This window comes from Ranitomeya imitator, chromosome 7, assembly GCF_032444005.1.
Source record: "Ranitomeya imitator isolate aRanImi1 chromosome 7, aRanImi1.pri, whole genome shotgun sequence".
In the NCBI taxonomy this organism is placed as follows: Eukaryota; Metazoa; Chordata; class Amphibia; order Anura; family Dendrobatidae; genus Ranitomeya; species Ranitomeya imitator.
In genome coordinates, this window is record NC_091288.1 from 65,937,190 (window position 1) to 65,961,822 (window position 24,633).

At 42.0% G+C, this 24,633-nt stretch overlaps 1 protein-coding gene across 1 annotated transcript in view; it reads right to left on the reverse strand.

Moving 5' to 3' along the window:
- Window positions 1-24,633, reverse strand: part of VWC2L (von Willebrand factor C domain containing 2 like) — a 290,516-nt gene that overhangs the window by 160,906 nt on the left and 104,977 nt on the right. Inside the window, exon 3 of the mRNA XM_069733407.1 lies at window positions 22,466-22,595. Coding sequence (XP_069589508.1) covers window positions 22,466-22,595 — 130 coding nt within the window. The remainder of the gene's footprint in view (window positions 1-22,465; window positions 22,596-24,633) is intronic.

Below are 24,633 nucleotides of genomic sequence, written 5' to 3' on the forward strand. Positions count from 1 at the left end.
TGATCATACTTAGCCAAACAAATGCGGTTGTCTGTCTTAAAAGGCTATCAAATGACCACTCAATGCAAGAATATTGCATGTGGCCGGAAACAAGTCAAGCCGGATTCTGGCTGAAGTATGCATATTGCATACTTGCGGTCACATGACTGCTGTTCCTGGCGGCAACAACCGAGAGTCCTCACAGCATGCAGTAAAATATATAATCACTGCACTCTTACAGGAGAAGATTTGCTTCAAGTGACTTGTTATTTTAGGCCGGACAACCCCATTAAGGATGAAAGAAGGCTTGAGAAAAGGGGATATGGTTCCCACTGTATTATGTCTGCATACTATTCGGACTTTTGGATGTTAAATAAGGGTTTGTACAGAATGTATATGGTTGTAATACAACTGCTATTCAAGGGATGATATTATGATCAGGATCATGTGACTGCATACTTGTGAATCCTCACAATACATGCTGTACGGATTCTCTGGTACCGGGAGTATGCGATATGCCTACTCCCAAACCAAATTCCAAGTAGACAGTTTCTGGTCTCGCCCTCAATACACTTGCATTAAAAGTGGCTGCGTATGTCTAGTCGGTATGTGGCCAGAAGTTTGCATAACTCATACTTGTGGTCACATGGCCGCCCCTCCAGTGACGGCAGCGGAGAATCCTTACAGGTCACAGCGCGCACTTGTACCTTAAAGACCGGTCAACCCCTTTAAGGTCCTTTTTAAACAAAATTAGTAATGAGTTTGATAAGGAGGGATATCGTACGGTATTGATTTAAGAGATGGTGGAGACTTTTTCTTTTCTTTATATTCCCAAATATAAACTTGCTGATATGAAATCAGTCACGTCAAATGAAAATGACCATGTAGTGAGGTTAGTCAACCCATGCTTTTTGTAAATGGAAATGTCAATCTCAGAGGTGGACTTTCTCCACAGACATATCCTTTGAGCTGACCATACATAACATTTCCACCGCTTATCCATTTTCACTTTGGCTTTAGACAATGGATGGAGAACCCATCAGACTGTTATTCACCAAACTTGACAAAACATGCCCCCACAGCAACATATTTTGGCGAAAAAAACATTGTATTGGATATCAGTCAGTTCCCAATATTCTCAGCCAGATTCTCATTGTCTGACTACATAAAGGCCCCTTCACATTAAGCGACGCTGCAGCGATACCGACAACGATCCGGATCGCTGCAGCGTCGCTGTTTGGTCGCTGGAGAGCTGTCACACAGACCGCTCTCCAGCGACCAACGATGCCGGTAACCAGGGTAAACATCGGGTAACTAAGCGCAGGGCCGCGCTTAGTAACCCGATGTTTACCCTGGTTACCATCCTAAAAGTAAAAAAAAACAAACACTACATACTTACCTACAGCCGTCTGTCCTCCAGCGCTGTGCTCTGCACTCCTCCTGTACTGGCTGTGAGCACAGCGGCCGGAAAGCAGAGCGGTGACGTCACCGCTCTGCTTTCCGGCTGACCGACGCTCACAGCCAGTACAGGAGGAGTGCAGAGCACAGCGCTGGAGGACAGACAGCGGTAGGTAAGTATGTAGTGTTTTTTTTTTTTTACTTTTAGGATGGTAACCAGGGTAAACATCGGGTTACTAAGCGCGGCCCTGCGCTTAGTTACCCGATGTTTACCCTGGTTACCAGTGAAGACATCGCTGAATCGGTGTCACACACGCCGATCCAGCGATGTCAGCAGGGAGTCCAGCGACGAAATAAAGTTCTGGACTTTATTCAGCGACCAACGATCTCCCAGCAGGGGCCTGATCGTTGGTCGCTGTCACACATAACGATTTCATTAACGATATCGTTGCTACGTCACAAAAAGCAACGATATCGTTAACAATATCGTTATGTGTGAAGGTACCTTAAGACCAGCATTGTTTCCATCAGATACCTAATATCCTGGCCATTGATCACAGAATTAAAAAAAAAAAAGAAAGAAAAGTTGTCTAGCTAGTGCATAGTCTCATTCAGAAATATAAAAATAAAAATATCGGGGCTAATTTTATTATTTTTTAACCATAGAAATATCCCTATTTTCCAATGTTAAACTTTTTCCTGACCGTCATCTCATTACGTGGAATATGATTTTTTCTTTAATACAAATACAGTTTGTCTGGATGTTTACTCAGATTAAAAGGATCATTTTTTTAGCTTGGCTTTTAGCAATGCAATGTGAGTTTCAGTCTGCTAACAATACAAGGTTGTGCAGCAGGAGCATTTTATTAGATACATTTTATTACTAACAAGCAATGAATGATGGCCGTGAACTGCTAGGAGAAGAGAATAAAGTATTCATTGTCACATGGAGCTTTACAGTGTCAGACTGGTATAAACAATCACTTCTGTCTGGACAGATACGTTTGGACGAAGGCCACTAAATGGGTGAGGTCAATGTATATGAGCCAAGCTCACTTTCATCAACTCTGTGCTGGGTATTCATTTATGCCTGGCACAAAAAGCAGCATTATGGCTGTTCATCACATTCACTGTATTTTCTGTTATTTCTATGGGGTGGAAATGCTTTGGAGACTCAGACGTTATAGAAAAAGTTTGTTTGTTATGCATCCTCCGTTTTTCGACTGTTGAGAGGCTATGTTCACACGTTGCATTTTTTTCTGCAGGCAAAACCTGCTCTCTTGGCTGTAAAGAAGCTGCTTACAAAAGCCGATTTTTGCTGCGTTTTTTCCTCGGGCTTTCAGAATCCCAAAGTTCAGCTTTGTTTCCACCACAAAAGCGCGAACAATGCAAGGTGTTAAAGGGACACTGTCACCTGGATTTGGAGGGAACAATCTTCAGCCATGGAGGCGGGGTTTTGGGGTAGGCGTGTACTACGGAGGACAGAGAATGAACTTCAATCCAATATTGCAGCCAGCATGCAGCCAGCAAGTAAGGAAAGGGTGAATCAAAAACCCCAAAACCCCGCCTCCATGGCTGAAGATTGTTCCCTCCAAATTCAGGTGACAGTGTCCCTTTAAGTCACCAATGCAAGAGATATGTGAAACCATAAAACCATTTTTGTAAAAAGGGCAATTTGATCAAATTATTTAGTGGAAAAAGACTTTTAAGTCTGAAAAAATAGTAATTATTCTGAACAAAAAAAGTTCATAAGTTCATGATAAAATACACAAGATATGGACAAAGCGTTGAGTTTGTAGGACACCATTTACTTTCATACTTTGGTCGACCACAGGTATTGTTCAATCTCACACCTTGGTCGGGCAATGTTTACTTTACACAGATCACTAATTTAATTAAACTGTACTAATCCAAACTCCCATTCTCAGGTGAGCACTCAAAGAAATTATGTTTTAAACTAGGGGAAATTACAAAAATTTATGAGTTTCTCATATTGATGTACATGCTTTTTTCCACTAAAAATACATCAAAACCTGATACCTGCATTTTTTACTGGGTTTTTGCACTTACTCATTGCTTTCTATGGGTGAAAAAACACTGCAAAATGCTCAAAGAAGTGACATGCTGCAGTTTTGTTTTAAATAGTTTTTTTTTTTTAATACAGCAGCTTTTCAATTCATTCAGGAAAAAAACAATGTGTGTGCATGTGATTTTTAAATATAATAGTTTTTCCTTGTACTGTAAAACGCAGCTTTTAATTTCCATAAATTTTCAGTAAAAACCGCAGCAAAAATGCAATGTGTGAACATAACCTTGTGGAGGGCACAGAAATACATAAATGTACTCTGTATTAATTTCTCATGGGAAGAGGTCTTGCAAAACTGAGAATGCTACACCACATTATTCTGCTCCAAATGATAGAAAGTAGTAACGTAAGGCACCCCATCTCTGGGAGAATTAGTTGTGTAAACAATCCGACATGCACAAACTATGTCCCCAATGTATAGTCAGCGACAAAAGTGATGTTCTCATCTCATTTATATCATATCCATGGACTTCAAAGAGGTTAGTCAAGAGAGCTGCACATGGGCAGCCACTTCACTGTCAAAGGCAGGCTCGGACTGGCACAACGGGGAACAGGTTAAAAACCCTGGTGGGCGCCTGAGCAGAAGTAAGCCATTTACACCCCAACATGACCAGTAATTGGCCCAATACATTTGATTCATTATGTAAAACAATAGTAGCGTCTCATTATTCTCCATTCTATTTAAATAATTTTACATATTATTTAAAAGAGAATTATCTAAAATGTAATGGAAATAGCCTATTTTCTCCCTCCAGCAGCTCTCTTCCAGTCATGAGAGTGGTGTAGGGGGCTATGACAATTCTCTCTTACTATACAGTTAAAGGGAACCTGGTCAGACAGGCCCGGTGCCTGCGCACTGCAGTACTTTGCTCTGCCCTCAACAGGGCAAAGTATGCCTGCGCCGCAGCCGCAGCGTGAAGACTAGAAGAGGACGTCATCGTAAGAAGATAGGAGGCCCCGGACCGGACCGTGACGCCCATCGAACCAGAACCGGACCGGGACCGCCCCTGGGTGAATATAATCTAACCTCTTTTTCTCATCTTTCAGGATACATCGGGGGCTTACCTACAGCATTACGGAATGCTGTAGATAAGCCCCTGATGCCGGTGGGCTTAGCTCACCTTCGCTTTTAGGGGTGACAGGTTCGCTTTAAGAAGCTGTAATAACTCCCAGACACATTGATTGACAGCCAGTTCTACACACACACACACACATGCACACGTGCACACACGCACACACACACACTTTGTATAGCAAGCTGTTTGCTTAATGCTGCGCTCACTGTATAGTGAGTGAGTAGTGACTGTTAGGGTATGTTCACACGTTCAGGATTTCCATCCTTTTTTTTTCAGGACAGTTTTTTTAAAAAACTGCAGCTCTTGGCAGAAAACGCAGGTCCTTTTTTTGGTCCTTTTTTTGTCCTTTTTTGATGCGTTTTTTGATACGTTTTTTTATGCAGTTTTCTATGCAGAGACTGTGTGTTTCCTAGGAAGCTTTTTAGGGCTAAAATGGCTGAAAATACCCTAACCCTACCCCTACCCCTAACCCTACCCCTAACCCTACCCCTAACCCTAACCCTAACCCTACCCCTAACCCTACCCCTAACCCTACCCCTACCCCTACCCCTAACCCTACCCCTACCCCTATTCTAACCTTAGTGAAAAAAAAAAAAAATTCTTAATTTTTTTATTGTCCCTACCAATGGGGGTGACAAAGTGGGGGGGGTGTCATTTACTATTTTTTTATTTTGATCACTGAGATAGGTTATATCTCAGTGATCAAAATGCACTTTGGAGCGAATCTGCCTGCCGGCAGATTCGGCGGGCGCACTGCGCATGCGCCCGCCATTTTGCAAGATGGCGGCGCCCAGGGAGAAGACGGCCGGACGGACACCGGGACGCCGGGTAAGTATAAGGGGGGAGATTAGGGCACGGGGGGGCATCGGAGCACTGGGGGGGGGCATCGGAGCACGGGGGGGGGCATCGGAGCACGGGGGGGCGGGATCGGAGCACGGGGGGGCAGCCACACTCCGCCCACGCACTTCCGCCCGCTCCCCCGCACTTCCTGCTGCAGCGGTTCTGCACATCAAATCGCAGTAAAACCCACAGATATATTTTTGATCTGCGGGTTTTACTGCGATTTTGACCTCACAATGGAGGTCAATGGGTGCAGAACCGCTGCGGTTCAGGAAAAAGAAGTGACATGCTCCTTCTTTTTTGCCGCAGCTATTCTGCGCGGCTTTTTAAACGAAATTACGGATCATGTGCACAGCAGTGACTGTTTTCCATAGGGTTACATTGTTATGTACCCTGCATGGAAAACAGCTGCGGAACCGCAGCGGTTGGTTCCGCAGTAAAAAACGCACTGTGTGAACATGGCCTTACGGCTCCCTGCTCCACCCCGATGACTGGAAGTAAGTGGCTACAGTGAGAATATCAAATTTTTTCCTAGTAGCTGCTACTCCAAGGAAGTCCGCAAGGCATGGTTTAAATACTATTTACTTGCAGATTTGCAGGTGAAAAATAGACCGGTTCTCTTTAAGCACAAAACACAGTTACATAAAATATATACACATACTGCATTTAGCACTCCTCAACCTGCCCTGTACAGGATGAATGTAAAGTTCAGTTTATTGTATATTCCTTTGTGTTGTTAACCTTACAAGACCAGTGGATAATGTAATAAGAGTCTAGATGCATTTTTAAAGTAGTTTTCAAGGCACAGAAAAAAAATGATTAGGTTATCCCTGTAATGAGTCTTCAATTCCACGGTTATTTTTATTATTTTTTTTAACTCGGCCTCATCCCCTGCAGCGATGGCTGTGGTTTGCTATTGCTTACATTCTGAACTCTCACTCTGTGCTTCTAGACTACTTCTCTGTTGAGGCAGTGTGCTCTGGCTTCTCTGCCAGAGATGTATCCACACACGCCCACCTTTCTTCTACCCCGCTTACAAAGCACCACCCTGAGACTCATATACAGTCTCAAGATGGATAAATCACTTCCCACATATTTTCTTAAAGCTCTTTCTATTCACTTAGTAGGTGCTACCCTGAGACTCTCCTGGATTCCAAAATGTTACAGTTTCCGACACAGGCACCACGCAGGCTCAGTGTACTTTAGCAGAGCAACGAGTCAGATATATATATATATCTATAATATAACGCTGGGAGCATCACTCTGTCCGAAGCCTTTATAGACTGCGCAAGCGCCGGCGCAGTCTGGACCCCACAGAGTGACGCAGCTTAGGAGATCGCCGTATGCGTAAGCACTGAACGCACACCGCGATCTCCAACGGAGAAGCAGGGACGTGCCAGGAGGGTGAGTATGCTATAGTCACCTGTCCCCGTTCCACCGCTGCGCGCCGCTCCCGTCTTCCGGGTCCTCTGCCTGTGACGTTCAGAGGGCGCGATGACGCGCTTAATGCGCGCCGCCCTCTGACTGAACAGTCACAGCCAGAGGACCCGGAACATGGAGCGGCACGCAGCACTGGATCAGGGCCAGGTGACTATAGCAAGTGTCAGGGGCCTGAGCTAGCGGCGGCTCCGGCACCTGACCCCCACAGCGCACCGGTGTCCCCGCCTGCTCAGGCCCCCCAGCACTCGGCGCCCAGCGACGATAGGTGAGTATGTTATTTTTTTTTTATATATCGCAGCAGCATATGGGGCATATATACTATGGAGCATCTTATGGGTGACATCAACATTTATGGAGCAGCATACGGGGCATATACTATGGAACATCTTATGGGGGCCATCAACCATAATGGAGCAGCATACGCGGCATAAACTATGGAGCATCTTATGGGGGCCATAAACCTTTATGGAGCAGCATACGGGGCATATACTATGGAGCATCTTATGGAGGCCATCAACATTTATGGAGCAGCATATGGGGCATATACTATGGAGCATCTTATGGGGGCCATCAACATTTATGGAGCAGTATACGGGGCATATACTATGGAGCATCTTATGGGGGCCATCAACATTTATGGAGCAGCATATGGGGCATATACTATGGAGCATCTTATGGGGGCCATCAACATTTATGGAGCAGCATACGGGGCATATACTATGGAGCATCTTATGGGGGCCATCAACATTTATGGAGCAGTATACGGGGTATATACTATGGAGAATCTTATCGGGGCCATCAACATTTATGGAGCAGCATACGGGGCATATATTATGGAGCATCTTATGGGGGCCATCAACATTTATGGAGCAGCATATGGGGCATATACTATGGAGCATCTTATGGGGGCCATCAACCTTTATGGAGCAGCGTATGGGGCATATGGATGGGAGCAGCAAATTACAGAACGGGGGCGCAGGATGGCAGCAGCACATGACAGAACGGGGGTGCAGGATGGAAGCAGCACATGACAGAATGGGGCGCAGGATGGGAGCAGCACATGACAGGATGGGGGCGCAGGATGGGAGCAGCAAATGACAGAATGGAGGTGCAGGATGGGTGCAGCACATGTCAGAATGGGGGCACAGGATGGGAGCAGTGCATGACAGGATGGGGGAGCAGGATGGGAGCAGCAAATGACAGAATGGGGGCGCAGGATGGGAGCAGCACATGTCAGAATGGAGGCGCAGGATGAAAGCAGCACATGACAGAATGGGGGCGCAGGATGGGAGCAGCAAATGACAGAATGGAGGTGCAGGATGGGTGCAGCACATGTCAGAATGGGGGCGCAGGATGGGAGCAGCACATGTCAGAATGGGGGCGCAGGATGGGAGCAGCGCATGACAGAATGGGGGAGCAGGATGGGAGCAGCAAATGACAGAATGGGGGTGCAGGATGGGAGCAGCACATGTCAGAATGGAGGCGCAGGATGGGAGCAGTGCATGACAGGATGGGGGAGCAGGATAGGAGCAGCACATGACAGAACTGGGGCGTAGGATGGGAGCAGTCCATGACAGAATGAGGGCTTAAGATGGGAACAGCACATGACAGCATGGGGGCACAGGATGGGGCTGCACATGACAGGATGGGGGCGCAAGATGGAAGCAACACATACCAGGATGGAGACCATATACCAATATAAATGCTCGCCACCCGGGCATAGAACGGGTTCAATAGCTAGTAAATATATATATACATATATATTTATTCTAGTGTAATCTAGCAGTCTGGAACACTCCCCACCATCCACTAGTTGCAAAGCTTACTATACTTATCTGTAGAGTCTGCAATGTCTCTATAGATTCTTATCTGCCTCATTCCCTGAACACATCCCCAGTCACTAGCAACTTGAGGAGGATCACAGGCCATGTCCCATGACATCACCATTCATTGTACACTGGTTTCAGATCTGCTGGCTCAATTCTTCCTCTTACATACAGGGCTATGCAATACTGACAGAAAATCTCTGTACTGTGAACAAACTGTAGCAGAAATTAAAGGAGACCAGCACCGTCACTGCAAGGGCTTCATTAGTCTCTGCGTGGTATAGTGACACTGTTCTGCCGCTAGCTTATTACTACACTATCTATAAAGACAACAGACCGGACACTGTACTCATCGCACCGCTCACTGGGGGAGATTGTGCATGAGAGGAGACACTCAGGGCCAGCACCGTCACTGAAAGGAGCGTCACCCTTCGTTTCAGGGAGGGGGCAGGGGCTGAGACAGTGACCGCAGGCTCTGTCTCCTGATGACACTTTGTTGGAGTATCCCAGCATGCAATGGTGATACTCAAAAGAATCGTCATCAAACAGGAAATAGGAAAAAAAATACAAAAGCAGCTAATTAGTGTAGTTAGGGAATGATGGGGAATTTTTAAAGGAAGTATATTAGAAAATAGAATTCTGGGACTAAATAGATAGCAAGTTGGGAGAAAAACGCTTTGCCTTCAAACTACCCCAGGAGCTGGAGGTAATTTCTTTACAAGTGACTCCTCAGGAAAATTTTAACAGCATGTAAAATATGAAGTTTCTTATTCTATCATAGGCTTTACAATGTTGTAATAATCTCTGTGCCAGGAAAACCCATTTAAGTTAAATGTCCTACATTTCAGGAGATGGGTTGATTATCTAAGCGATCCGAAGATATACTTTATTTTAAATCTGTGGAAGGAATATACCTCCTGATCTTACTAGTGCACTGTGTTACTTAGGCCTCTTTCACACTTCAGTCTTTTGGCATCAGTCTGAAACCGCCATTTTCCTCAAATAGCGGATCCGTCATTTTTTTTTGGCGGATCCGCTATTTTCCCATAGACATACATTAGTGACAGATTATGGCAGATGGTCGTCTGTTCCATCCGCCATGTGACAGATCCGTCGAGATTTGGCGGATGTCATCTAGACATTGACGGACATTATAACGTTTTTTGTCTACGCCGAAATGGCGGTTCGCTATGGATCCGTCACATCCGCCATTCCATAGAATGGCCGCCTATGGGCGACAGATCCGTCGCGACCGTCATTTCGGTGGATCCGTCGCCCCAATCCACTTTTCCAATTGCGCATGCTCCAAAAAGTAGATACTTTTCCCTGACAACCCCCAAGTAACGGATCCGTCAAAAAAACGGATCGGTTAGAACCGTTTTCTCAACAATTGTGACGGATCCGTCGATCCGTCACTATGTCGGAGCAGACTGACGCCAAACAACTGAAGTGTGAAAGAAGCCTTAGTCTTATATACAGTTAGGGCCAGAAATATTTGGACAGTGACACAAGTTTTGTTATTTTAGCTGTTTACAAAAACATGTTCAGAAATACAATTATATATATAATATGGGCTGAAAGTGCACACTCCCAGCTGCAATATGATAGTTTCCACATCCAAATCGGAGAAAGGGTTTAGGAATCATAGCTCTGTAATGCATAGCGTCCTCTTTTTCAAGGGACCAAAAGTAATTGGACAATGGACTCTAAGGGCTGCAATTAACTCTGAAGGCGTCTCCCTCGTTAACCTGTAATCAATGAAGTAGTTAAAAGGTCAGGGGTGGATTCCAGGTGTGTGGTTTTGCATTTGGAAGCTGTTGCTGTGAGCAGACAACATGCGGTCAAAGGAACTCTCAATTGAGGTTAAGCAGAACATCCTGAGGCTGAAAAAAAAGAAAAAATCCATCAGAGAGATAGCAGACATGCAAAATCAACAGTTGGGTACATTCTGAGAAAAAAGGAATTGACTGGTGAGCTTGGGAACTCAAAAAGGCCTGGGCGTCCACGGATGACAACAGTGGTGGATGATCGCCGCATACTTAATTTGGTGAAGAAGAACCCGTTCACAACATCAACTGAAGTCCAGAACACTCTCAGTGAAGTAGGTGTATCTGTCTCTAAGTCAACAGTAAAGAGAAGACTCCATGACAGTAAATACAAAGGGTTCACATCTAGATGCAAACCATTCATCAATACCAAAAATAGACAGGCCAGAGTTAAATTTGCAGAAAAACACCTCAAGAAGCCAGTTCAGTTCTGGAAAAGTATTCTATGGACAGATGAGACAAAGATCAACCTGTACCAGAATGATGGGAAGAAAAAAGTTTGGAGAAGAAAGGGAACGGCACATGATCCAAGGCACACCACATCCTCTGTAAAACATGGTGGAGGCAACGTGATGGCATGGGCATGCATGGCTTTCAATGGCACTGGGTCACTTGTGTTTATTGATGACATAAGAGCAGACAAGAGTAGCCGGATGAATTCTGAAGTGTACCGGGATATACTTTCAGCCCAGATTCAGCCAAATGCTGCAAAGTTGATTGGACGGCGCTTCATAGTACAGATGGACAATGACCCCAAGCATACAGCCAAAGCTACCCAGGAGTTCATGAGTGCCAAAAAGTGGAACATTCTGCAATGGCCAAGTCAATCTCCAGATCTAAACCCAATTGAGCATGCATTTCACTTGCTCAAATCCAGACTTAAGACTTAAGACCCACAAACAAGCAAGACCTGAAGGCTGCGGCTGTAAAGGCCTGGCAAAGCATTAAGAAGGAGGAAACCCAGCGTTTGGTGATGTCCATGGGTTCCAGACTTAAGGCAGTGATTGCCTCCAAAGGATTTGCAACAAAATATTGAAAATAAAAATATTTTGTTTGGGTTATGTTTATTTGTCCAATTACTTTTGACCTCCTAAAATGTGGAGTGTTTGTAAAGAAATGTGTACAATTCCTACATTTTCTATCAGATATTTTTGTTCAACCCTTCAAATTAAACGTTACAATCTGCACTTGAATTCTGTTGTAGAGGTTTCATTTCAAATCCAATGTGGTGGCATGCAGAGCCCAACTCGCGAAAATTGTGTCACTGTCCAAATATTTCTGGCCCTAACTGTATTCACATGCAATACGGATTAAAAATAAAAAATCAGAATACTTGCCATGCTGCAGCAATATGTGGACCATATTACTATCATTATACTAATTCATTTAGTAGACTTCAAATATTTTGCCATTTGCTGATGCCAGAACAGAATATTCATGGTGACCCCATGACACTCAATGCATGAATATTTTACAGAGAAAGTAATAAAGATTGATGAACACACTGTCTACACTCTGCAGCAATTTGTCCTTGCTCCAGGTATGATTTTAGTAATTGTCCTTTCTCAAATTACATTCATGTCACACTAATTCCAAATTTTCCTTTTTAAATGTTTTATCAATACAATCAATTCTCAGAAACGGCCAACTGGGTTTTCAGCATCACAAATTAAAGTAGCTGTGGACGGTTTGGGTTTCATTTATTGAGCCGAGTCAATTGTTTCCTCATTAAGACGTTCTCAGCTACAAGATTCTTATTCAGAGAGAGGAGACGTCTTATTGCATGAAAATATCACAATCATATACATAATTAATAATGTTTTTGCAAACTTTGACTCATGAGAAAATCATGCATGCATATTTTCTGTGGATGAAGTGGTAGGAGTTGTCTCCATTTAGCTACTGTTGACCCATAGCTTGTCAGTCGTCAAAACTCGTCCCACTCGGTGAGAGCTCAGAGTCTATAGTAGTAGTTGTGTCAATATTTTGTGTCCGTTTAGTATCTGAAAATCAAAATCAGGAGTGCATAAAGTATAATGGTAATATTTGCACATCCCTCATGTTGTCAGTCAACTCCAACTATTTTTTTTGCTTAAAAATAATGAAGCAGAATGTTAAGACCGCTTGATTAAACACCCAATATACTAGATGGATAGAAGTATTGGGAGACACCTCTTAATTATTCAGGCAATTCATTCAGCTCCATTGCGTCTGGCATATAAAGTCTAGTCCCTCGCCACACAGTCTCCCTTTGCAAATATTTCCAAATGAATGGGTCATTCTACAGAACTCACTGATACTAGCGTGATCCAATAATAGGATGTGACCATTGTAACAAGTCAGTTCATTAATTTTTTTCCTTCCTAAATGTTACACCATAAACTGTAAATGATATTATTGAAACATGCAAGCATTTAGCAATTGCAGTAGCTCAGACAACATAAAGTTAAAGAGTAGGGGTTGCTGAGTGATGAGGCACATAGTGAATACAAGTGGCCAACGCTCCGCTAACTCCGTAAATGCGGAGTCCAAACCTTCTCTGACGTTATCAGGTAAGCATTACAAGGTGAAATAAAGAAGTAAAATATATGAATCCCTCAGTATGATTAGAAAAATAGCACAAATGGGGATCTTAAAAATTAACATTGAATGATTATAATGATTAAAAAATCTTGACACAACAAACATCTACAGAAGAAAACCCCAAAAAAAGAGCCAAAACACAATTGCAACAAAAGCGGGGGACTGATTTATTGACTGGCAATGCAATAAAGTAAGCCTATTAGGACTAAGGGGAACTTAAAAGCATGTCAGTACAACTGATATTCTGCCCACTATGTCCACAAAAAGGTAGTTGATAGGGTCTCCAATGTTGTTGAAGAAAACTCATATGGAGCTTAAGGTAAGAAACTATAAAAGCAAGCATCCATGCCAGGAGTAGGGTTCAATATAACACCAGCTTGAAAAATGTTGGCCTACTGAAATGTATGTTCAGTACATGCACTCAATACTTGGTTGGGGCTGACCTTTTGTCGCTTACCCTCCTTGTGAAGTGTGCCAATGACTACCTTCTGGACATCTTTCAAGTCAGCAGTCTCCCCCATGATTGTGGAGCCTACTGAAACAGACTAAGGGACATTTCTAAATGCTTAGAAAGCCTTTGCAGGTGGTTTTGTTAATTATTCTAATTTACTGAGATAATGACTTTTGGGTTTTCATTGGCTGTAAGCCATAATCATCAACATTAACAGATATAAACACTTGAAATAGATCACTCTGTTTGTAATGACTCTATATAATGTATGAATGTCACTTTTTGTATTGAAGAATTGAAATAAATTAACTTTTTGATGATATTCTAATTTAGTGAAGCACTTGTATAAGGCTATCACTTTTAGAGAACTATGGTGACTTGAGCATAAGTCTGTGTTTTCGAACCATCTCCACTAGATCCATTAATCTTGCTCATTAATGTTGTCTTTAGATACTATATAAAGATCTGTTACCATGTATTACATTGTTCCTGTATTTACCTCTTCACAATATACAGGGTGGGCCATTTATATGGATACACCTAAATAAAATGGGAAATGTTGGTGATATCAACTTCCTGTTTGTGGCACGTTAGTATATGTGAGGGGGAAAATTTTTCAAGATGGGTGGTGACCATGGCGGCCATTTTGAAGTTGGCCATTTTGGATCCAACTTTATTTTTTTCAATGGGAAGAGGGTCATGTGACACATCAAACTTATTGAGAATTTCACAAGAAAAACAATGGTGTGCTTGGTTTTAACGTAACTTTATACTTTCAATAGTTATTTACAAGTTTATCTTTGTTTACAGCCATTGACATGTCGCAGAGGTTAACACGGGAGGAGCGGATACAAATTGTGTTGATGTCTGGTGAACGCAGTACCCGGGTCATTGCAGCAGATTTCAATGCAAAAGTCCCTACGAGACCACCCATCTCCCATGCTACAGTTAGCAAACTGCTTGCCAAATGTCGTGAAACAGGTTCAGTGTTGGATTTGCCAAAATGTGGACGCAAGAAAACTGTCACTAATGAAGAAACACCAGTGGCTGTCTTAGCTTCATTCAGCAAGAGCCCACAGTGTAGCACTCGCCGCATGTCACTGGAGAGTGGCATCAATCAAACATCCCTTCAGCGGATATTAACTACTCACAAATGGCACCCTTACAAAATCCAGCTGCTGCAGCATCTCAACGAGGATGACCCAGATTGGCGCACGGAATTTGCAGAATGGGCAAAACAGAAATTGGAACAGGACCCTCAGTTTACAAAATTGTCAATTGGCAATTGTCTATGCTGTGAAGATATGAGATGTGCAGCATCTGAAACAATGGATACTGGAAGCCTGTGCTAGCATTTCTTCTGCGGTGTTGCTATCAGTGTGTCAAGAGCGGGAGAAGAAGGTTGCATTGACAATCCAACACAATGGGCAGGACTTTGAACACAATTTATAAGTGGTCATAAACTTGTACATAACTCATGAAAGAATAAAGTTACATTAAAATCAAGCACACCATTGCTTTTCTTGTGAAATTCTCAATAAGTTTGATGTGTCACATGACCCGCCCCCTTCCATATACTAATGTGCCACAAACAGGAAGTTGATATCACCAACCATTCCTGTTTTATTTAGGTGTATCCATATAAATGGTTCACCCTGTATATAGCAATTCAGTCCAAGCCAATCTACACTGCAATGAAAGTAAGAAACTCAAGTCCCTTACTATCTTGAAGCCACACACTGATGATATGCTGCTATTCCCATCATTAGCTTAGTAGAAAAACACTTCACAGACTGATCTGTACAATTGCTACCTTTCTGCATAACTTACAGTGATGGGTCAGATCCAATTTAACAAAAAGAAAACGTTCACATTTGGTGATTATGTTTTTTTCAGCATGAAGAGCTGTACTGATTATTAAAATAAGCAATTGAGCATTATTTTCAATTAGTGTGTGGCGGTTTAATAGCCACTTTCATCATAAACTATTTGTGTTGTTCAAACAAACCTTGAAATCCTAATAAAAATCACTTTAATTTGACTTAAAAGTAATTCCTTGGTATCTTTGTATTATAATTATACTATATTAAGAAAAAATGGAGTGATAAGTGAATATACCGTATGTATGATGTGGTCATAAAAGGGGTTTTCCACTATTAAAAAAGAGGTACCCAATAATTGGATACTAAAAAAAAAATATAAAAAGAATAAACTCGGATATCATTCACCCTACCTTGTTAAAGTGCCGACTCTCCACTGCTGCTCCGGTCTCTGTACTTTGACTGCAGCAATTGCATCACTAATATAGTGCATATCACTGCTGCAGGCAATCACTGAGCTTAGCGTATAGAGCAAATGAGCCACTAACTCAGTGATTGGCTGCAGTGTTGTAAGACTTGTAGTCATGATGTCATTGCTGAAGCCAGTGCATTGGGATCGGAGCAGCAGGGTGAGTACTATCTGTGCTTGTTTTTCTACAAGCATTGGTTGGAGACTACATTTTTGAAAGTTGAAAACCTATTTAAACTCTGCAAGATTCAGGCCTCATTGGGACCACTGTTTTACAATGTCACAGTCGTATCAGCTATTGAAGTGGTCGCCCCTCTAATGCATGGCAGAGTGCAACAAATCAATTGACAACCCTGACACAATAACCTCACTAAAAAGCTCTGGCAAGTGTCCAGGGATGCAAAGCGGCATTGGAAGAACACACATTTGCAAGACGACTTCACCGCATTCAAATTATGAAACATTCACTTTCAAATCAGTCATCACCTCTGCTAAACAGGCCTACTTCACAATCCTCATGTTTTCCTTATCCTACAACCCCAAACAATTATTCAACACTTTTAACTCCCTCTACTGCTCTCTACTGCCCCCTCCGGCGTCCGTTATCTCTGCTGGGGACTTTGCCACATACTTCAAAAATAATATTGCCTAAACAAGGTAAGTCTTTATTGTTCGACCAACATAACCCCTTTGTATACCAGACCAATGCCCTTACCCCACAACCTTCCTCTCTAACATCACTGAAGGAGAGCTTAATCATCGCCTCTCCAAATCACACCTCACCACTTGTGAACTTGACCTCATCCAACCTCCTCCCCAACCTCACTACCACACTTATACCATCCCTAACCTGTCTCTTTAACCTATCACTAACTTCTAGTAATTTCTATTCTGATTTCAAACATACCACAATCATGCCTATCCTCAAAAAGCCATCCCTCGACCCAACCACTATGTCTAGGGTATCGCCATATGTCGCTGCTACCATTTGCATCCAAACTCCTTGAGCAGCATGTTCATGCTGAACTTTCCCCCCACCATTCATCCAACTTGATATTTCATAACGTACAATCTGGCTTCCACCCTCACCATTCCACTAAAACGGCCTTGACCAAAATTACAAGCGACTTACTTTCAGCAAAAGCTAATAGACAATTCTCTATACCCATCCTTCTAGATCTGTCCTCTGCCTTGGACACAGTTGACCACTATCCCCTACTACAGATCCTCTCTTTCTTTGGCGTCAAAGACCTTGTCCTAACCTGGATCTGCTTATACCTTTCCAACTGCATATTTAGCGTCTCCCACTCCCACACTACCTCCTCATCCCATCCTCTCTTTGTTGGTGTCTCTCAAGGTTCTCTCCTAGGACTCCTACTCTTCTCTCTCCATACTCAGTGTCTGGGAAAACTCATAAAGTCCCATGGCTTCCAGTACCACCTATATGCTGATGACACTCAGATCTACCTCTCTGGCCCATACGTCTCCTTTCTGCTGTCCAGAATCATGGAGTGTCAATCAGCCATATCCTCTTTCTTCTTCTCTCACTTCGTCAAGCTCAATGAGGACAAATCCAAACTGATTATCCTTCCTCCAGCTCTCGTATTTTCCCAAACTGATTTATTTATCACAATAAATGACAATGTGCTTTCCCTGTATCGGAAATCCGCTGCCTCGGAGTAACCCTTGACTGTGCCCTGTCCTTCAAACAACATATTCCTCTTTCTCGCTACCTCCTGTTGCCTCCTGCTCAAAAATGTTTTCAAAATATGTGCTTTCCTTAACCCTCAATCTACTAAAATGTTTGTACATGCCCTCATCATCTCTCGCCTTGACTACTTCAACATCCTCTTCTGTGGCCTACCTGCTAACACTCTCGCACCTCTTCAGTCTGTCCATAACTATGCTGTCTGACTAATACATCTCTCGCCTCGCTACTCCTCCATTTCTCCCCTTTGCATATCCCTTCATTGGATCCCAAATCCCCAGCATATCCAGTTCAAACTACTAACACTGACCTACAATGCCATCCAAAATCTGTCTTCTCCATACACATCAAAACTAATTTCCCAATATCCTCCATCATGTATTCTTCGGTCCTCCCAAGACCTCCTTCTCTCCTCCACACTTATTCATTCCTCACTCAATTGCCAAATATCCCCCATCCTCTGGAATTCTGTACGCCAACACATCCAATTATCCACCACATTTGGATCCTTCAGATGGAACATGAAAACTCATCTATTCAAGAAAGCTTACAGCCTGCAATTAAAGATGAGCGAACGCCTGGATGTTCTGGTTCAGAGAACAGTTGTAAAAAAGGTTTGGTTAGGGTACTAGAACAGTACACGAGCCGGAACCCCATTCAGTTGGGGTGGGCCAGAACATCCAGTGTTTGCCACGCTGTCATATGAATGACAGCACGGCAAACACTGCCTCTGATCGGTGGTAAAATCATTACTGCCGGTCAGAAAGCTGCGCTTCCCAAGCTGTCAAATGGCAGCGTGAGCCTGCAGTTGTGATCGGAGGTAAAAAGTTTACGTCCGGTCACTGGCGTCAGCTTATTGGACTATTACTCCCATCAGCTGCTGCCTGCTGCCACTAATAATAGTATTGAGAGTATTCATCAGCCGGTGCTTGCACTCCAAATGAATAATAATAGAAAAAAATGGCGTGGGTCCTCCTGTATTTTTGATAACTAGCCAGGTAAAATTGAGAGCTGCGGGTTGCAACCCTCAGCTGTCAGCTTTAGCAAGGCTGGTTAACAAGAATAGAGGGGTCACCATGCTGTTTTTTTTAAATTATTAAAAAAAAAACTGCTTGGGATCCCCCCTATTTTTGACAACCAAACAATATTATACAGCTGAGGGCTAGTATTCTCAGGCTGGTAAGGAGCCATGGATGTTACCCCTTCCAGCTTAAAAATACAGTCTGCAGCTGCCCAGAAAAAGCACATCTATTAGATGCACCGATTCTTGCGCTTTGCCCAGCTCTTCCCACTTGCCCTGTCGTGGTGGAAAGTGGGGTTGATGTCATCTTTGTATTGTCCGGTGACCTCAATCCTACAGATTAGTAATGGACAGGCAGATGTAGCCTCAGTGCCGATGGTAACCTTGATGAAGTTACCATTAGTCACTGAGGTTGAGCTCTCAGCAGCTTATTCCCCAGTGGTTTTCAGCCTGGATGATTGCAACTTTGCACCGTCCAGGTTGAAAACTGTTTATCCCCAGACATGGATTATGGCTTGGTACAGAACAAATGACAGGTAAGGGATATGGCTGTTTTTTATTTTCTATTTATTACAGGAGATGAGGGCTTCAATTAAATGGGAGTTATGTGGAGAATAACTGTGTCTGTTATTTTTAAATAAAAATGGAAAATTGTGATTTGTTTTTATTTCAAATAAAGGACTTTCTACTTGCTGTGTGTTTATGTACAATGCAACTTTAGGATTAGTAATGGATAAGAGTCTTTCTTATAAAAGCCTTTCCATTACTAAGCTGTAGGCTTGATGTCACCGGACAATACAAAGGTGACATCAACCTCACAAATATGAACCCCACTTTCTGCCACCACAGAGCAAGTGGGAAGAGCCGGACAAAGCTGATGGAAGTAGTAGTCCCATCAGCTGATGCCTGTGACCGGATGTAAACTTTTTAATTCCGATCACAGCTGCGGGTTCACGCTGACATTTGACAGCGTGGGAAGCGTGGCTCTCTGACCAGTGGTAATGATTGATTTACAGTACCATCGGTCACAGTCACAGCTGGGAGGTCACACTGACATCTGACAGCGTATCCCTGTAGTGCTCTGACCGATGGTAACAATCTTACCACGATCAGAACCTCCAATAAGATCACAGCATTAGTGGAAACTCAATCATTTACCGAATTTTGCATAAAATGCTTAGAAATCCGAACAGGAATCCCAACGTGCAACGTTCATAAAGACTTTGAGATTGGCGAATGTTTTCAGAACAAGTTTGCTCATCTCTACAGGCAATGACCACGCTGCCACCTCAACACCATCGGAGCTACTGCAACACCCCAACCAGTTGTCTCCTTCTCCATCAGCCTATTCAGTATGTAATCCAACAAGGGCAGGGTCCTCTTCCCTCTGTATCAGTCTATCATTGCTAGTTTATTTTCTGTAAGTGATATCTGTATTTTGCTCGGAATCATAAACCCTTCTCATGCACAGCACCATGGAATTAATGGTGCTACATAAATAATAATTTTACCGGACTATACAGCACCTGAGTTGCATGTAGCGGTATCATCTTAAGACGTCTATGAGATCAAACTATGAGTCTGCATGAAATATGACGCATCTAAGGTACATAGTTTTTTTTCCTGGTGAATTCCATTTGAATCCAAAAAAAATGTTTTATGTTAATTTGCTGTCATATAAGGCCTCATGGACACAATCCTTACAGCTCCATCTAATCTGAGTTTTACAAAGCCATAATGAGGCTGGTCCAGATTTTGCTGAGATCCTACTTTGTGTCATCTATAAGAAGAATCCATTTGCAGCACATCACATGTCAGCCTTAGCCACGCCACCTTTCCAAAGGCGTACCCCCTCTTGCCTCTACACTTTATGGCTACACACCCACAATGAGTATTTGGTGAGTTTTTGATGTTGCCGATTTTCTACAGCATTTCCGCAATTGATAGGTTACTCGTGTTTTTATTGCGCTTTTGTCTCTTTTTGTTATCTAATTTATAAATTAAGCTGCTTTGATTTTGATGCTTCTTAGTACTTGACTTTGACTAAACTTTGTTGATACAGTCATGTGCAGATTACATGCTTTTTATTGCATTTCCGCATATTCATTATTTACCTGCAGATTTTCAACATCCAATGCAATTCTAGGGGAAAAAACATAACACACCCACAGAAGAAATTGGCATTGAGGACTTAAAAAACGCTCTGAAGTTCAGCCTACGAAGTGTAAAAAATAAAAAAAAAGCACAGTGGGCATGAAATTACTATAAATATCATTGACTTTGCTGAAACTGTATGACACTATTTTTATAAGCAGAGTCAAAAACTCACCAAAAACTCATTGCTTCTCCAAAATACAGCAAAATATGCGCTTCAGGCCTTAAAAGGGTTGTCCTTTATTCAGACAACTCATTCTTAATCCTAATGTTTAACCCTTGTAAAATAATAACACTTACCACTGGTGGCAGCACCGTTCCACCGGTGTCGGAACTGGCTCTCCCAGGGATCGCATAACATTGTTATGTCACGTGATGCATGCAGCCAAGTGCTGGCTTCATTCTCCTCGCCATCGGACAAATCACATACATCCAGACGAAGTCAGATCTGTTGCTCTCTCATTTCCTCCGGATGTATGTGATACATCCGAAGGTGGGGAGAGTGAAGCCAGCACTGATTGGCTGCAGGGATCGCGTGACATGACAATGTGATGCAATCTCCAGGAGCGCCAGTGCCAACAACGGTGGAATGGTGCTGCCACCGGAGGGAAGTATAAGTGTTATAATTTTACAGGAGGTAAACATGAGGCTTGAGAAGTGGTTGTAGGCTGTACAGCATTACGCTCACCACTTTTGCAAAATGATAAAAAGCAAAAAGTAGACGCTACCAAAAATCTAGATACTTGTGCCACCAATGAAGCAGTATGGAGAGCTGCAGGATGCCATCGATGAGTGCAAATAAGGATAAAGCTATGACCACCGATCCAAAAATATGTGCAAAAAGCAGGGTGGGACCAATAGTTAAAATTTTACTTTTAATAATAGTGTTTAAAATGGTGTTAAAAACACCTGAAAAACAATTATTTAAACCCACTAATTAACAATAAACTACATGCTAACAATACTAAACAGGTAAATCTACGATATTGTTACAGAAGTTATATAAAACCTGTGTAGTAACACAACTGGGTAGATTAATCCGCCATAAATATAATACAAAAAGTACCAAGAATATAATTTTCAAAGAAGCATATGTTCCCAAAGATGCTATTGTATAGAAACAATCATAAATGATCTAAGCAAAAACATTTACTGCTAATATATGACCATCCATTTGCGGACCAAAAGTAACACACTATGTTATAAATTAACAAAAGGAACAATCTCACCTCATATTCCTTTATTCATCCAGTGAAAGAAACGGGGATCTTTATAACTGGTGTCATATATTGTGGGGGAGGCACCTCTTATTTATCCATACATTACCCCAAACTGAAGCACCAGTCAAAATCAAGACCCATACCGTCACCCCAAAAACATTTTCTTCTCAACGCGTTTCATTTTAAATACTCATCAGGGGAAGTTGTAGTAAAGAATAACAGAGGGTATCCATCTATACTGTCCTGTAAAGACCCATAATACAGATAGGGGGGAAAGCGGCATTAATTAATTAGTGTGTTTAAATAATTGTTTTTCAGGTGTTTTTTAACACCATTTTAAACACTATTATTAAAAGTTAAATTTTAACTATTGGTCCCACCCTCACATCGATAAGTGCAGTCTACTTTTTACTTTTTTCTCTGTGGCATGTTGGATTTTGTTGTCGTGCTTGACTGCACCCTACCATTTTTGGCTGTCGCTCCTGAGTGCCTTGTACATTTGTTTAAATATTGGAGTTAGCGCAAAAAATAGGGCCGACCATGTTACTTTTAAAAAAAAGACACTCACCGTTTTTGCAGACAGGGCAGCACTGCTCAGGTTCATACACAGGATTTACACACTCTGGTACAGCACAATCTGCTACAACACAGTGGACTTCATTGCTGGGTTCACACCGGCACCATTCACACGGAGAAGGCTGTCGGGAGGTAACAGACATGTTAGTGGGTTTGTGACGGATAAGCTGCATCTTGCTTATTACAGTAGCGGCTCATTGGAAATATTCTTAGAATACGAATAACACACAAATAATGTAGTTCAGTGGTAGAGAACAATGGGAGAAGCTCTATCAACTACTGGGATCGCCATAGACAGCTGTAGATATATAAACCATTAACTCAATTTATAACTGGATTATTAAACATTATGTTATGGTAACACAACAATGCGGTATGATCGACTGAATTTACTATTGTTTTACATTTTGATAAATTATTGTTACTATTGTATAAAACTAATATTATTTTGGCTGATTGAAAATAAAATATATTTTTAGAGAGTGTTAGACTGTTCACTGATTGCTAGCAACGTAATCATTTTTTGTATCCATAGGCATAGCAGTATGGATAGGTGTATATAAATAATCCCGGAATATTCATACAATTTTACCCATCGAAAGAGTTGTCAGGAGTTTGCATTTCCAAGTTGGTTTCACAGAATTTTTTTTTAACTCTCATGGGTAAATTAAGTGTATTTTGGTTTAGCACTCAGTTTCAGAGATCATCGTAGGAGACTAAATAGATGACAAAGAAAATCAATGCAATATAATCGCTTGGAAAGTCATTACTGAGACTTAAATAGTAGCCGTTTTAATTTTTATTTCAGGATGTACAATAACAAATTGTATTGTGGTACCATGTTAGCCAGAAAAATCGATGTGAATATTTTTCTGCTCAATGATGACAGAAGTATTCTAGGAGTGATACCTTTATTGACTAACCAGAAAATATGTTTGCAAGCTTTCAGAGCACAGTGGCTCCCTCTTCAGGCAAGAAGGGTAATATCGCCTGAAGAAGGAGCCACTGTGCTCTGAAAGCTTGCAAACATATTATTTTCTGGTTAGCCAGTAAAGGTGTCACACCTAGAATACTTTTGTCATCATTGGGCAGAAAAATATTCACATCAATTTTTATTTCACAAATCTATAGTGCATGTGAAAATAATAAACTTTGCCATTTATCTTATCAGAGTGATCTGCTTTTTTCTCCACCAGGACTGATCATTTTCAAAATGATCAATTCCCCGGTAAAATCTGTATTCAGTGAAGAAAGATTTTTACAATACTGAGATTCTACATAGAATCAATGGCAGCTGCCATCTCCTATCTCAGTAATGAAACAATCTGTTTTCATAATACAGATTTTACACGTGAATTGGAAATATTGAACATTAAAATTATCAGTCCTGGTGTAGAAAGAAGCAGATTTCTCTAGTAAGATATGAAAATACAAAACTTTGTAATATGTGTACTATTCATTTATGAAATAAAAATGTAAATGGCTATTATTCTTTAAGGAGTCTAAAAAGAGCAATTAAATAAAAGCGATAAAACATATAATCGTTGGCAAATTTTCTTAAAAGTGGCCAGAGTGTAAAAATGTACAAGCCACAGGGAAATCTAGACAAACATGTAAATTACAGCAGATCTCCTTCACTTAAGATAAAATCAGTAATCCAGTGGAGGCCGTGCACTCGCCCATTCATGTCTAAGGGTATGTGGAAAAAAATCCGAGCACACTCGGTTGACATCTGGTTGCAGCCCGATTTTCATGGACTGACATTGAGAAGGTAGAGAACCTTGGACTGTTTTTCTTAGATGGAGAACATACGGTCGTGTGACCTTCACCTTATACAGAGACTTGGCTAAACAGAATCATAGAATGTTAGAGTTGAAAGTGACCTCAAGGGTCATCGTGTCCAACCCCCTGCTCAATGCAGGATTCACTAAACCATCTCAGACAGATGACTGTCCAGCCTCTGTTTGAAGACTTCCATTGAAGGAGAACTCACTACCTCTTGTGGCAGCCTGTTCCACTCATCGATCACCTTCACTGTCAATAAGTTTTTTCTAATACCTAATCTGTATTTTCTCCCTTTTGGTTTCATTCCATTCCATTGCTTCCCGTGTTTCCATGTGCAAATGCAAATAAAGGTGAACCTTCTATTCTATTATTATA